The sequence below is a fragment of the Scyliorhinus torazame genome, chromosome 7 (assembly GCF_047496885.1).
Source record: "Scyliorhinus torazame isolate Kashiwa2021f chromosome 7, sScyTor2.1, whole genome shotgun sequence".
Taxonomy (NCBI): Eukaryota; Metazoa; Chordata; class Chondrichthyes; order Carcharhiniformes; family Scyliorhinidae; genus Scyliorhinus; species Scyliorhinus torazame.
This window is the reverse complement of record NC_092713.1, coordinates 136,207,502-136,223,289: the sequence shown is the minus strand read 5'-3', so window position 1 is coordinate 136,223,289 and position 15,788 is coordinate 136,207,502. Positions and strand designations below refer to the sequence as shown.

Genomic DNA, 15,788 nt, shown 5'->3' with positions numbered 1-15,788 from the left:
AGAGAGGGGTAACCCCAGGTTAGTGGTGTGAATTGTCTCAAGCCAGGACAGTTGGTAGGATTTCGCAAGCACAGACCAGATGGTGGGGGATAAATGTAATGCGACATGAATCCAAGGTCCCGTTTGAGGCCGTACTCATGTGCGCGGAACCTGGCTATAGGTGTCTGCTCGGCGATTTTGCGTTGTCGCGCGTCCTAAAGGCCGCCTTGGAGAACGCTTACCCGGAGATCAGAGGCTGAATGCCCTTGACTGCTGAAGTGTTCCCCGACTGGAAAGGAACATTCCTGCCTGGTGATTGTCGCACGATGTCCGTTCATTCGTTGTCGCAGCGTCTGCATGGTCTCGCCAATGTACCACGCTTCGGGACATCCTTTCCTGCAGCGTATGAGGTAGACAACATTGGCCGAGTCGCACGAGTATGTACCGCGTACCTGGTGGGTGGTGTTCTCACGTGTAATGGTGGTATCCATGTCGATGATCTGGCACGTCTTGCAGAGATTGCCATGGCAGGGTTGTGTGGTGGCGTGGTCACTGTTCTGAAGGCTGAGTAGTTTGCTGCAAACAATGGTTTGTTTGAGGTTGCGCGGTTGTTTGAAGGCAAGTAGTGGGGGTGTGGGGATGACCATGGCAAGATGTTCATCCTCATCGATGAAGTGTTGAAGGCTGCAAAGGTGTTGTAGTTTCTCCGCTCCGGGGAAGTACTGGACTACAAAGGGTACTCTGTCAGTTGTGTCCCATGCTTGTCTTCTGAGGAGGCCGGTGCGGTTTTTAGCTGTGGCGCGTTGGAACTGTCGATCGATGAGTCGAGTGCCATATCCTGTTTGTACAAGGACATCTTTCAGCATCTGTAGATGTCTGTTACGCTCCTCCTTGTCTGAGCAGATCCAGTGTATACGGAGGGCTTGTCCATAGGGGATGGCTTAGTGTTTAGGGTGGATGCTGGAGAAGTGGAGCTGTGTGAGGTTATCCGTGGGCTTGCAGTAAAGTGAAGTGCTGAGGTGACCATCCTTGATGGAGATGTGTGTGTCCAAGAATGCAACCGATTTTGGAAAGTAGACCATGGTGAGTCTGATGGTGGGATGGAACTTCCTGATGTCATCGTGTAGTCGTTTCAGTGATTCTTCGCCGTGGGTCCAAAGGAAAAACATGTAATCAATGTATCTGGTGTATAACGTCGGTTTAAGGTCTTGTGCGGTGAGGTCTTGTTCAAACTTGTGCATGAAGATGTTGGCATATTGAGGTGCGAATTTAGTCCCCATGGCTGTTCCTATTTTAGTGTCATCTGGAAACTTACTGATCATGCCTTGTACATCTCATTGATATAGATAACAAACAACAATGGGCCAAGCACTGACCCCTGAGGCACACCACTAGTCACAGGCATTCTTCCACCATTACCCTCTGTTTCCTACCATCAAGCCAATTGTATACCCAATTTGCCAGCTCTCCCTGCATTCCATATGATTAACCTTCCAGAGCAGGGTACCATGTGGAACTTTATCAAAGGCCTTACTGAAGTCCATATAGACTACATCTACTGCATTGCCCTCATCAACCATCCTGGTCACTTCATCAAAGAACTTTTAACAAATTTGTGCGGCATGATCTCCCATGCACAAAGCCGTGCTGACTACTCCTAATCAACCCTCGTCTTTCAAAACGGCTTTATATTTTATCCCTCAGAATCCTCTCTAGTAACATACCCACCACAGATGTTAGGCTTACCAGTCTATAATTGCAAGGTTTTTATTTGCAGCCTTTCCTAAAAAAGAGCATAACATTTTCTACCCTGTCTTCTGGTACCTCACCAGAGCCTAACGACGATGCAAATCTCTCAGCTTGGGCTCCCGCAATTTCTTATTGGATATACCTGGTCAGGGCCAGGAGATTTATCCACTCTCATAATCCATCCGTCCATCACCTCCTCTACTGTAATGCGAACTGTCCCCAATATATTAACAACTAACCTTCCCAGGTTCTCAAGTCTTCATGACTTTCTCCACGGTAAAGAGAAATATTCATCAAGAACCTCGCCCATCTCCTGCGGTTCCACACACGTGTCTACTTAGGACCTTGAGGGGTCCTCTTCTCTCTCTAATTATTCGATTTTCTTTAATATATTTTAAAATCCTGCTGGATTCAGCTTAATCCTCTCAGCCAATGCCACCTCATGCCCCCTTAATTTCCTTCTCGAGTATACTCCTGTATTCCTGTACACCTCCAGGGAATCCCTGGATTCTAGCTCCGTGTACCTGAGCCATGCCTCCTTTTTCCTGGCCAAAGCTCAATATGTTTTGTCATCCAGGGTTCCCTATTCCTGTCAGCCTTGCCCTTCACCCTAACAGGAATATATAGACCCCGAACTCTAGCTATTTCACTTTTAAAGGCCTCCCACTTGCTGGAGGTCCCTTTTCCCTCAAACAAGCTACTTCAATCAACCCAGGCAAGCTCCTGTCTAATTCCATCAAAATTCACCGTGCCCCAATTTAGAACTGGAACCTGTGGACCACTTTTGTTCCTTTCCATAACTACTTTAAAATTAATAGAACTATGGTCCCTGGTCCCAAAGTGCGCCCCACCCCTGTTATTTCAGTCACATGCCCTGCCCTATTTTCTAAGAGGTGGTCAAGTTTTGCCCTTTTGCCACATACTGCCTAAGGAAACTTCTGAACACACTTAACAAATTCCACCCCATCTAAGCTCTTAACACTATGGTAGTCCCAGTCTATGTTAGGAAAATTAAAATCCCCTATGGCAACCCTATTACTCCTGCAAGTCTCCCCGATCTCCCTGCATTTGTTTTTCTAATTCCCGTTGACTATTTGGGGGCCTATAATACAACCCCAATAAGGTCACCATCCCCTTATTTCTTAGTTCCACCCACAAGGCCTCACTAGATGATCACTCGGTTATTTCATCTCTGACTAGTGCCATGATGCTCCCCTTAATCAAAAATGCAACTCCTCCTCCTCTCTTTCCTCCATCTCAGTCCCGCCTAAAGTACCTGTACCTTGGAGAATTAAGCTGCCAGTCCTGTCCCTCCCTGAGCCATGTTTCAGTTATGGCTATAATATCCCAGTCTCACGTACCTATCCATGCCAAGTTCATCGGCCTTACCTGTCAGACCTCTTGCATTGAAATCCAACAGGTTTTCCCCATTCCTTGCCATGCTCCTGCCTATCATATCTATTCAGCTTGCCATTGCTGAGTACTGCCTCTCCTTTCAGCCCTTCATTTGCTTCCCTGCTGCGGAGGATCCCCCCCCCCCCCCCCCCGCCAATCTAGTTTAAACACTCCCTTGCAAATCTGCTCCCCGGGATATTAGTCTCCCTCCAGTTCAGGTGCAACCCTTCCTCTTAAACAGGTCACCTCTGTCCCAGAAGATCCCAATGATCTAAGAATCTGAATCCCTGCCCCCTGCACCAATCCTTTAGCCACGCATTGATCTGTGATATTCTCCTGTTCTTACCCTCAGTAGCATGTGGCACTGGAGGTAATCCAGAGATTACCATCCTCAAGGTCCTACTTCTTAACCTTTTTCCTAGATCTCAGTAAATCACTCCTCAGGGCCTCATCCCTATTTCTATTTACGTCATTTGTGCCAACGTGCAAAATGATTTCCGGTTGCTCAGCCTCCGCCTTGAGAATGTTCTGCAGCCGCTCCGAGATATCCTTGACCCTGGCACGCGGGAGGCAGCACAGCATCTTGTGGCCACAGAATCTCCTGTCCGCCCCCCTAACTATCGAGTCTCTTATCACTACAATCCTGTTTACCTTTACCCTTCCCGCTGTGCCCCAGAGCGAGTCGTGGTGCCACAGATTTGGCAACTACTGCTTTCACCTGAACGGTCACCCCCCCAAACAGTATCCAAAACAGGAGCTCTAGCACAGCAACAATACTAGTAAAGACTAGAGGACTAAAGGTCTAAATCTAGGGCCCCCACCCATCCTAAGAGTGATACAAATTGATAACTGGCAGAGGGTGCTATGGTACTAGAGACTATACTGTACCAACTGGCTCATAGTAGCTGCGTGATGATGATAAACCGAAAGTGAGACACTTAAGAAATGGCAACATAATTTTAAAAGTTGCAAATTTACACTTACTTTGTGGACGCAAGTTAGGTCCAGGTGCACAGGCCTCATCTGGTAGCTCCTTTTGATCTCCAGCTGCCTGCAGGCTGGGGAACTCATGCTGAAAGTGAGTGTTTAAACACTGGATTCCTGAATTGATTTTTTGAAAAGAAAATCACAGAATAAGGAGCCAGGAACACAAATATTTCCATGATCCAATAGGTAAGCTCAAAAGTCAAGTACTGCAAAATTTATATCAGTGAACTTTATGCAACATTTTTTCATACTGTCTTTAATAAAGCAAACTATCCAGAGGCACTTGTCACAGGAAAGCATTAGTGCTGAAGGGAAAAACATGTTCGGAAAGATGAAAATGCAGTCAAAAAAAGATAAGTTTGAGGAAGCCTTTAAGTATGTTGTGAGAAGCAACATAGGAAAGTTAGTTGTCAAAGATAGCTGACAACAGGACTGAAGTGGTTGAATGCTGTGAGGGGTTAGGCTGGGATGGGGATGCAACAAAAAAGTGTAGAGGACCAAAGTTTACTGGAATCAAAGATAGAAGTGGATTTACAAAGTCATGTGGGTCACACAAGATTTGCAAACAAGTGCAAGGATTACAGCTGTAACATGGGCTAGGTGGGAAAAGACAAGTTAGTTGTGGTGCAACGATTTAGGGTTCGATGCACTGCTGTGGCCTGAATAGGATATCGAGATTATGAACTGCTTGGCCTAGCTGAAGTGAACAGGCAGGGAGATTGGTGGAACCAAGAGCAAGAATACCGGGTATATGCCAAGTACTGAAAAGATGGGATTCTTTTTTCCCCCATTGACAATATCAGATTACCAGAATGCCAGAAAGGAGATGTCGTGGAATTGTGGGTGATGCTGGTCAGATAGAATTAGGTCGTCAACACATACAATGATACTGATCCCATCCCATTACTCATGTGATAGCCCTTTTGGCTTGACAGGTAGCAAGCATCCAGTTAGTGGCTAATACCACTCATGTTGCTACTGCATAACAGCAGCGTGAAAAAACTAGCTTCCCTGTTGCTCAAATGTTTGTGATACCTTGCCATTTTAGGCTAATCTGATCATTTTAGGCCACTTTCCAGGGCCCAGTGACGGCTTTATGCCCGTTCATGTGATTTACAGCGCAAAATGATCTCAGCCGGGTAGCCATTATCCCGCAGGATGTGCTTGATATGCCCTATCAAGCTTGTATGGTGAGCAAATGGCTCAGGCTCTATATAAGAAGTTTCCAGTAAGGCCAATCTTATAGCGCATGGAACTGCAAGAATCCCAATGCCTATATTGATCAGTGAAGGTAGGCTTGCAGTAGACCATGAAATAAAACCCCTGACAGATTTCTCAACTCTTACTTCAAGGAAAGGGTGTTCATTTGACTGCCCCATTTCAACGATGAATTTTTGAGCGCTGGATAGAGCCCATTAAAACCAGAAAGAGAATTATTACATGCTATGGATTTAAATCTAGCAAATATCGGAAATGAGTTATCCATGAGTTTATGAATTTAGGTGCCAATGTGATGTTAGGTATGTGGGCCGTCCATCCCAAAGGTGGATCGTATACAACATGACCCTTGCTACTAGGAACAGGCACGGTACAGACTGTATGTATCCAACCAGCCCATGCTTGCAAAACTCAAAACATAAGTGTCCAATATTAGCTAGGATTCCATAATTAGACAACATTTGCTAAATAATCTCCAGTGTCCTAAAATCAAATTATGCTAAAATCCAATTTAGGATTGTCCGTCAGGCTCACAGTGTGGCATGTATGTGTGTACACTGGAAGCTATGCATATTACTACACAGGGGCATGTTCTTTACTGAAAGAACATGGACACATATTAAGCCTGTTTCACCTCATCAAAATAGGTGATAGCCATTTGCTGGTTCATTCCTCAGGGTAATGCCTTACCCATTAGTTAAGATTCCTGGTTTAAATTTTAAACAATACTTGGCAGTTAACTGCCAGTCACCATCAACTGGTGCCATATCCATGGCAATGCCTCTTCTAATCAGAGTCCACTTGCTAATTAATCGGCATTCTCTTCAAGTGTAAAGTTGCTTCTGATATCGGCATTCTTGTGAAGTCAGTTATAAGACAAGTATGGTTTATTTTACATGCATGTGTGTTTAATATAGATGCAATAACCACTGGCCTGTTGAATTAACTTATTTTAAAGCATTGGTCAGTTTATAAACCTAATTTAAAGCAACGGCTTAAACTAGTAGGCAGGTTCTGCAGAAGGCAATAAGTCATACTTTTCAGATACAAGAGCCGAATATGGAATGATAAAAGATAAAGTTGGCCAAAAGATTAGTGCGAAATATGGAGTGTCAGTCAGGCAAAGATATTGCACTGTATATGTGAGCAAGGAAGCCAATTCATGTTTTAATTTCTCCACCTCGTACAAGGAACACTTTTCAAAATTAAATGGGTAAACAGATGGTGAGGAATACAAGTGGCATACACTGATGAAGGATCAATGGGCGTAAGAGAGACAAACTAGAAGAGCTGCCACCAACTGTTGCTGTGTATTTCTGTGGCTGACAGGTGAGCAAGAATGAATCTATCAGTTAGGTGGGTGCATGAGAGAAAGATGTTGTTCCCGCCACCCTATTTCATAAATAATAACATTGTAGCATTGCAAGTACTTCGAAAGTTCAACATAAACTCATTCATCAAATTCCTGATATTACTCAACATATCAACAAACATAATATGCACGAATCAAAGTCAAAAAATGACTCATTCAAGTTTGCAGATGCTTACCATCTCCTTGTCCAGTGTGCTTGTTATTGGTCTGGGCCCAGGATTTCACAACAGGTACCTCCTGTGTGCTTGGAGCTGGTGGTTCGGAACTGGGCGGCTGTGGTTCTTGCACCGGGACTTCAGTGGTATTGTTACTAAAATCACAATTTTTATTAGTTCCCTTATGCAAAATAAATGATAGGAGGGAAATCTCAAGTCTATTCCACCAAATTCTTGACAAATATTTAACAAATTACACCAATTTTGACAAATCCGATAATAGCATTGGCCAAATGTCATTTTCCTCAAGTCTTATTCAAAGCTCTCTAAGAACAGTTAATTTAAACTGTCCACATGTCAGCTGTAAATAAATGATAATTCTCAACCATTTTATTTTCAAGTAATATTTCTAGGTTAATATTAGATTGCAAAAGCCATGAAATAGAAGCATTGTCAGAGCTCTTGGTATTCCTGCATCCCACAAAATATTATTGAAAACCTTTCTTAAAAATGACTGTCATCAATTTACTAGAAGAAAATAGTGATGTCAGTGATATACCCTCTGCAGCTGACAATGGCTTATCCAATTAGGAGCGTCTTTGGCTGCATACACAATTGCATATATAATATACAGCACAATAAAGTTAACTTTTGTTCATGACAAATAGATTAGCATGCTTTACAAGCTATATTGAAAAGGACATGCTCATTAATTTCTATAGTTTGTGTATTTCACGCAATAAGATTCTATGAAGACACCTTCATGTACCTCTCCTCTTGCTGTTCAGATTTAGTGACCCAACCTGATCCATCCTTTGGTATGATATTCACGTTGGGATCATTTCCCTTATTCTCTGCTTTGAGGCTGGGAAGATTGGCAGGCGGTGGTATGCGTCGTGAGCTGGCCACTTTCCCCAAGCTCTGCAACCCATGGCGTGCTGTAACTGTGGACAATGACCAGATAATAGTTTGGATTAGAGCACAACTATGAAGATCCAAAGGATGTGGAACTTTATTCTGTACTACTGACTTCATTTACATTTGCAACCAAGTATCGAATAAAACATAATTTCCTTTACAAGATTTCTCAGCATCATAACTAAATTACTAATAATCTGGGCGTAGACTTCTGCTCAGAACTAGCCATGACTGCCGGCACTATTTGGCCACAAGATTGTTAATTAATGCTTCTCTTTAGCTAAACATAGGTCAAGCACCGTAATAATTTATAATTTTGTCGATCAGGCATAACATCTAAAATACCTAAAAGTTGAATTTAGTTCAGTGCTTTCAGCGATAATTTTCTGAAGTTTAAAAAGTATGAACAGCCTTAAATTACCAACTATGAAAATTGTAAAGGGCAGCACAAACTACTGCTGCTGCGATGTGTTAATTCAAGTAACAGGAAGATAAATTTTACATCATTGTGTGCATATTCTCACTTTCCACTACAGCAACAGGAGAACCAGGAAAATAGATGCCCCCCCACAGTAGAAATGAATAGGTGAATGTAGTCCTGATGTCCAATTGAAGAGCGGCACTAAGAGGGCAAGAGAGCAGCTCATCAACCTGTCTTCTCAATAGCCCCAAGAAAAAGCATAGGGAAAGAGGACAAAAATATTGATGATAATGCAAACAAAACTGCATACACAAACTCGAATAGGCTCACCTGAATTTTTCTGAGTCTCTATTGACTTTCCCTTGTATGTGTTAAATAGGTTGAGTGTTGCATACTTAGTTTTTCCATCCTTTGCCTTTGTGTTCTGGCCTGACCTCTCGGACATTTCGATGGAAATTCATCGAGTCTGGCACAGCCTGGATCGCACTCAGTACCAGCCACCACCTGCAAGGAAACACGTCAGTTTATTTTCAGATTTAACAAGAAATTATATTTGATACAAGCTTAACTACAGAACAAAAATATTACTCTAGTCAACACATGGGTTGTCTCAGTTCAGCATTGAATTAAACCAAATGAACTGCTTTAATTATTCATTTAAGGTGGAATTCATTAAGAGCAGCTATTTAAGAGTGACTTGTCGAAGACAATAAACAAGTTTCATGAAATTCTCTGCCGAATGTATAAGCAGTATTTGTCTGGGCCCAAGTGGAACAGAGATATATGTATTAAGAGTAGTCTTCATTTCTGAGGAAGCCATTTTTCTTTCAGCACAAAGAAAAAGCACATGTACGTAGATGCACTTTTAGCATGCTTGAAGGAAGGCTCCAAAATACTTAGATTTTATCAGGTTTTGGTACATTTCAATAAAACAGTTTTTTGTAATACTGATTAACATAGGGGCAATTTGAATGCATAGCTAATAGGCAAACATATTAAAAGTGTCTTGACTGGGGAATCCAGTCATTTTCTTGTATAATGAATTAACCAGTGTATTCAGTACTAAGAGCGGGTGTCCGTTGTGAAATCAACTAATCAATTCTAGCTAGGTCTCTGCCAAGCTATGGAACATGGCAGGTGTGCGAAATAATATCCAGTTACTTTTCCTAAGACTGCGCATGCAGATGTAAGCTAGTTTTGATAGGCACTAGTCAATCTTAATTAATGTCCAGTGTTTGATTAACAAGTTATCCTCTAAGTAACAGACATTCATTTGACAAACCAGGAGGTCTCTGCTGAGAATTAGAAGCCAATGAACATAAATGAGGGGTTAATCAACGATAAAAATTCCCTTAAAAATAGAATCTCTGGTCAAGGTCCTTTGTTCCTGAATTCATGAATCATTTGTTTGTGTTTAAAGTGATTTATTTTTGTGCTTATGCTTTTTGCCATGTGCTTGATGTTTTTATGTATTGTTTGATATTTAGTTTCTAAGTTTTTATTCAGTTCTTATTCAAGCGTATACCAGTAAGTAACTAACAATAAAGTTGTATTCTTGACGCCTCCCACCAACCGGACTATCAATTCTTATTGGAAGGTAAAACATGAGTCCCAACAAGTACTTAAAGAGTTTGTTGCCTTTTGTTTGGATATATCAAGAATAAACAGTAAATTTTGTGATTATTTGGAGATACTATAGGAGCACTGGTTCATTAGTAAGGTTTTCTGTCAGCTGTCTCTATATCCCACTTACCTTGCAAGTGTTTACTTCTTGCTGTGCTGCAGTTCCAGACTCAAAAAAGCAAAATTTTGTCTGTGTGCATCTTGTTCAACTTAGAATGAATCACAACCAAGTCCAATCCTGTCCTCAACAGGCAGCTATTCTGAATGAATCACAGCCAAGTCCAATCCTGTTCTCAACAAACAGCTATATGTGCATGTGTGCATTTCACTAGGAGTTTCCGGATGATAATTAAGGAGTGGAAACAGGAGCTCAGCTGAAATATTCCCACCACTGAGACTGACACACACAAGTAGGCTCACACATGGCGACTTGGCTGAACACCGCAGAGAGCTGCTGGCTCCTAGACAAAGACCCCTGCATGATCCACTGTCTTTAGAGCGATTTGGTGGTAGTGGGGGTGCGGTTTGGGTTGGAGTTGGAGGGGTTACAGAACTGATTATGAAATTTAAAAATTACAGTAAAAAGTTTGACTGTTAGCACAATACGTTATCACACGCGGGAGCCAGTCAGATGATTTAAGAAAGTCAATTGAAAGTCAAGCAGTTTCACATTTCTGAAAGAGTAAAATCTTTCCTCTTCTACATGATCAACCTTGTTAGCAGACAGTCAGTTGAGAGAGGAGACCAAAGGTTTTTTTAAATTAATTTTTCATTGGTGACAGCTGTAAATTATAGGCAAAAATTTAATTGGAGTCAGCTGTGATGGAAGAGTTGGCCAACTCAGACTAGACATACAGGAAAAATCTTAAAGAGATGGTATTGGACAATGACCTAAAACTATAGGGCATGTAGCAATGCTTAACATTTGTCAAATAAATTGTGGTGGAAGGTTGCTGCTTCCCAATGTACTACACACATTTTATTTCTTTGTGCTGTGCCGTGATGTTTCACAGTAGTGGTTACAGCAATTGTAAATGCCATTATCCAGAGGACTCTACAAAATATTTAATTGCACCCAAAGCATGAATGGAATACACTGACTGGTATTCTATTCAAATTATTACTCAAGAGCATGTTTCACAAAGCAGCCATGAAATGCTGAGGTTTTCAATATGTCCAGTTTCATGTTGGCAGCGTAGCAAATTAGCGCAATGATATTATGCAGAACCTGCAAAGAGTATTAACATTTAACTGCTTCAGAAGTTGCTGGAAACTGTTTACATAATAAATGACAGAATTTGTATCAAAAGGGCTCAGACATTGCAATAATAATGATGGCGAAACTGTTAATGGTCACCATCATTACTCCCCTGAAATTGGCAGCAAATTCTGGAGTGCACACATGCATGGCTCAATATGGCTCAACATGGAAACCCAGAAGATGCTATCAGTGATTCAATGTTTCTTCATAGGGTGTGCTGCTGACGTGTTTGCAGACTGCAATCAATTAGAAATCACTGAGTTGATGAGCACACCTCCTTTTATTCTGTAAAATCACATTAAACAACCCCCTCCCCCAAAATAGTTACACCTATAGTTAACAATGAAGTGCAATTAAGCTTTTAATAACATACGTCATAATTTCAGCTGAATAAACACGCTGGCTCTGGAAAACATGTTTGTAATGTAAATTCTTTCCAATCTGATAAAAATTCCAGATTTAATTTTTTTTTTTAAAGTCTGCGCTATTTTAATTACCCAATGTGAATGCTACAATCACTTATTTTTAATCTCTGACAGTTATAAAGAGTGAAGGATGATTAATGCATTCACTTCCTGGTTTGCTGTCTATGAGAACACTTGCATGTGAATGGCCACTTATCACACTAGATTACATAACTATTCAACTCACCCACAGGTCCTCTTGATTTGGCACTAGATTCAAACTAATTTTAGGAAAGTTGAAATCCATCACGGAGATCGCTAGATTTTTGTTGGCAGCTTTTTTGGAGGTCAGTGACGAGTGCCAATAGTTGACTGTAAAATCGTGGCCAATAGGTAAAGGTAAAGTCACCATAGTCCCAGATGACCATAAACTGCTTTCCCCTTTTGAGGGGAAGAGCTGACTGGTGGTGATTTAACCCGAGGATCACCACACCTCAGGCAAGAGGAAAGGTTGAGAAGGCCTTGAGATTGCCTTCATGAATAATATATCTATGATATTTTGACAATTTGGTAATGGGACTGTGATCTAAATAAAAAGCTAACCTGGTATGAAGCATGCCCCCTTTTTGCCCTTCCTAAAAACTACCAGTCTCCTACCATTTTTGTGTCTCTCACAAAAATATTTTCACATATCTGGAAATCTGACATTTTGGGTCCCCTCAAGAACACATTATGAAGGAAGGAACTCGCCAATTACAGTAGGAATTTCTCAGGGCAGCAAATATGTTTATGAATTGCCACATTGTAAGCCAGTACTGCTTCTCCAAAAGTCAGACACCTCCTTGAGGGCGGCGTTGTTAGCACTGTTGCTTCACAGCACCAGGGACCTGGGTTCAATTCTGGCCTTGTGTGGAGTTTGTACTTTCTCCTGTCTGAGTGTTCCTTCCAGGTGCTCTGGTTTCTTCTCTCAGACCAAAGATGTGCAAGTTAAATGGATTGGCCATCTAAATTGCCCCTTAGTGCCCGAAGATATGCAGGTTAGATGGGGTTACGGGGATAGAGTGGGGAGTTGGTCTAGGTAGGGTGATCTTTCAGAGGGCCATGCAGACTCAATGGGTCGAATGGCCTCCTTCTGTACTGTAGGGATTCTGTGGTTCTATGGAGGCACTCAAAAGATCGCGATAAGAGATCCCTATTCAAGGACTTCTGGTGTCATTATGTAGGGGGTAGACACACGAGGTGGCTCCCGCTAGGGTTCTGTTACTTTAAATAAATAAATAAATAATCTTTTATTGTTACAAGCAGGCTTACATTAACAGTGCAATGAAGTTTTCATAGAATTTACAGTGCAGAAGGAGGCCATTCTGCCCATCAAGTCTGCACCGGCTCTTAGAAAAAACACCCTACCCAAGGTCAACACCTCCACCCTATCCCCATAACCCAGTAATCCCACCCAACACTAAGGGCTAAGTTACTTTGATTAACAGTGCAATGAAGTTACTTTGAAAAGCCCCTAGTCGCCACATTCCAGCGCCTGTTCGGATACACAAGAGGGAGAATTCAGAATTCTCAACCGAGTCAGGAATTGAACCCGCGCTCCATCAGAGATGGCCACTGTATAGTTGGTTTTCATGGAGCAGATGGTTTTGTTTGGGGGGGGGCGAGAGAGAGAACCCGCCCCCACGCCCACCAGGTGTACCTGCGTATTGACTTTGTTATGGTAGATGTGACTCTCCTCCCTTGATGGAGGGGGTAGGGTTACTAGTCGGTTCTGATTTCAGACCATGCCCGACATTTTGTTGATTTGGCACGAGTCAGGTCCCTCCCAGCATCCGTCATGGAGCTTGGATAAGGCATAATTAGCAGATTGCCTGTATGTCTTCCTCTACTTCCTTGTTTAGCCTTGGAACATTTTTCTCCCTTTTACAATTCCTCTTCCTCTCAGGAATATACTTTAATTGAGAGGTATTTAATATCTCCCTGAACATCCTCCATTGTTCCTCAACTGTCCTACCCTCAAATATTTGTGCCCAGTCTACTTGGGCTGATTCTTTCCTGAGGCCTGTATAATTAACTCTGCCCAATGTTACAACTCATAGTACAGCACTCTGTCTTCTCTTGTTCAATCTGAATTTGAAATTCTAGCTGCGATTACTCCTTCCAAGAGAATCCTTAATGTCAAGACTATTTATTAACCCTTCTTCGTTACATAATACAAATTTAAAATAGCCTGCTCCCGAGCATATTGTTCTAGGAAACAATTCCTCACACTATGAAATCTCCCTCAAGGCTATCCTTGCCAATTTCATAGAATGTACAGTGCAGAAGGAGGCCATTCAGCCCATCGAGTCTGCACCGGCTCTTGGAAAGACCACCCCACCCAAGGTCAACACCTCCACCCCATCCCCACAACCCGGTAACCCCACCCAACACTAAGGGCAATTTTGGACACTACGGGCAATTTATCATGGCAAATCCACCTAACCTGCATATCTTTGGACTGTGGGAGGAAACCGGAGCACCCGGAGGAAACCCACGCACACACGGGGAGGATGTGCAGACTCCGCACAGACAGTGACCCAAGCCGGAATCGAACCTGGGACCCTGGAGCTGTGAAGCAGTTGTGCTATCCACAATGCTACCGTGCTGCGTAATTTGATTCATCCAGTCAATATGCATATTAAAATCACCCATGATTACCGTTGTGCCCTTTATAGCTTTGACAAGTATTCTGAATGTTCCATTAGATGCTATTTTTTAATCACAAGAATAGCTGAAAGAATTTCCTTAATTCCACTTAAGTTAATGTTTTAAAGACTTTACTGACAAAATTAGTTTTAAAAGTCAAAATACGGGGCAGCACAGTGGGGCAGTGGTTAGCACTGCTGCCTTACGGCACCGAGGTCCCAGTTTGGATCCCGGCCCTGGGTCACTGTCAGTTTGGAGTTTACATACTCTCCCAGTGCTGCGTAGGTCAAAGATGTGCAGGGTAGGTGGATTGGCCATGTTAAATTGCCCCTTAATTGGAAAAAATGAATTGGGAACTCTACATTTTAAAAAAGTCAAAACACAATAATTCAGAATTTTGTTTTTACTATGCACAAATTCAATACATGTATTTTATCATACATGCAAAATATGCATTCCACCAGAGACACTTGACTATCTGCCAGCTATCTGGTTTTAAAATGCCAATTTGTTTGTCTTGTAGCTTCCAATAGTTTTCTTTTGGGCAACTTTTTTTTTTTAAAAGGCACTTCAGGTAAAGAAAAAAAGGTCACTGACCCCTGGACTAAGATTTAGAACAAAATACTTGAGATCGCAACACATCCCCACATTATTGATAGGAGGGGTAGGTAGTACTTATTTTATAATAATAATCTTTATTGTCACAAGTAGGTTTACATTAATACTGCAATGAAGTTACTGTGGTAAGACCCTAGTCGACACATTCCGGCACCTGTTCGGGTACACAGGAGAATTCAGAATGTCCAAATTACCTAACAGCACGTCTTTTGGGACTTGTGGGAGGAAACCGGAGCACCCGGAGGAAACCCACATAGACAACAGGAAGAACGTGCAGAAGGTTGAGAGGTTTGCTGCCTCTATTACCCTCCCAGTGACCCAAGCAGGAATCGAACCTGGGACCCTGGCACTGTGAAGCAACAGTGCTAACCAGTGCTACCATGCGGCTTTCTGCCCAACGGTACTTTAATTGACCATTTTTACTTCAGAAAACGAGAGTTCACAATGCCAATGCATGGACCTAAAAGATATGAAACCTATTGCTGTGCAATTTTAATGTTTAAATGCACCAGCAACTTCATAATGATCCAATCTAAAATGCTGAACTTTTTGAATCAATATTTAAAATTGCTCAGATTTAATGAAAATTTATGAAGCTATGAAAAAATAATCAAAAGATTTTAAGTTTTTCATTGACCATTAATTTCCTTTGAGGATTTAAAACACCAAAAATCCATATGGCAAGAAGATTTAACCAAAATTCATATCAGGTAAATTACATGTATGAACTTTCTACTTTGCAGAATAAGGTATGCACATTAATGGCATTAGCATAATTCTAATTAGAAGTATATGGGATAAGAGTTGATAAAAACAGTGTATAGCTACATGGAAGTATAATTATGTTGCTGTATAACATTTGAAAAAGCTCCTTGTTTATTTATTTTATAATTAACACAAATAATTTCCGGGAAATTATGGATCATCAAGAAGGCTGTCATGTCCTGCTTAGAACCTCTAATTAAGCTAAGGCATCATAGGGCTGGTGTGGAAATTCAAG

General features: G+C 41.8%; 1 protein-coding gene across 7 annotated transcripts in view; it reads right to left on the bottom strand.

Moving 5' to 3' along the window:
* Positions 1 to 15,788, bottom strand: part of prrc2c (proline-rich coiled-coil 2C) — a 131,872-nt gene that overhangs the window by 100,572 nt on the left and 15,512 nt on the right. For all 7 annotated transcript variants that reach the window (XM_072511540.1, XM_072511545.1, XM_072511546.1 and 4 more), the window contains exons 2-5: positions 8,525 to 8,698; positions 7,625 to 7,799; positions 6,877 to 7,010; positions 4,108 to 4,224 (exon numbers count right to left, since the gene is read on the bottom strand). In XM_072511540.1, the coding sequence (XP_072367641.1) occupies positions 4,108 to 4,224; positions 6,877 to 7,010; positions 7,625 to 7,799; positions 8,525 to 8,639 (541 nt within the window). In that variant the 5' untranslated portion in view covers positions 8,640 to 8,698. The remainder of the gene's footprint in view (positions 1 to 4,107; positions 4,225 to 6,876; positions 7,011 to 7,624; positions 7,800 to 8,524; positions 8,699 to 15,788) is intronic.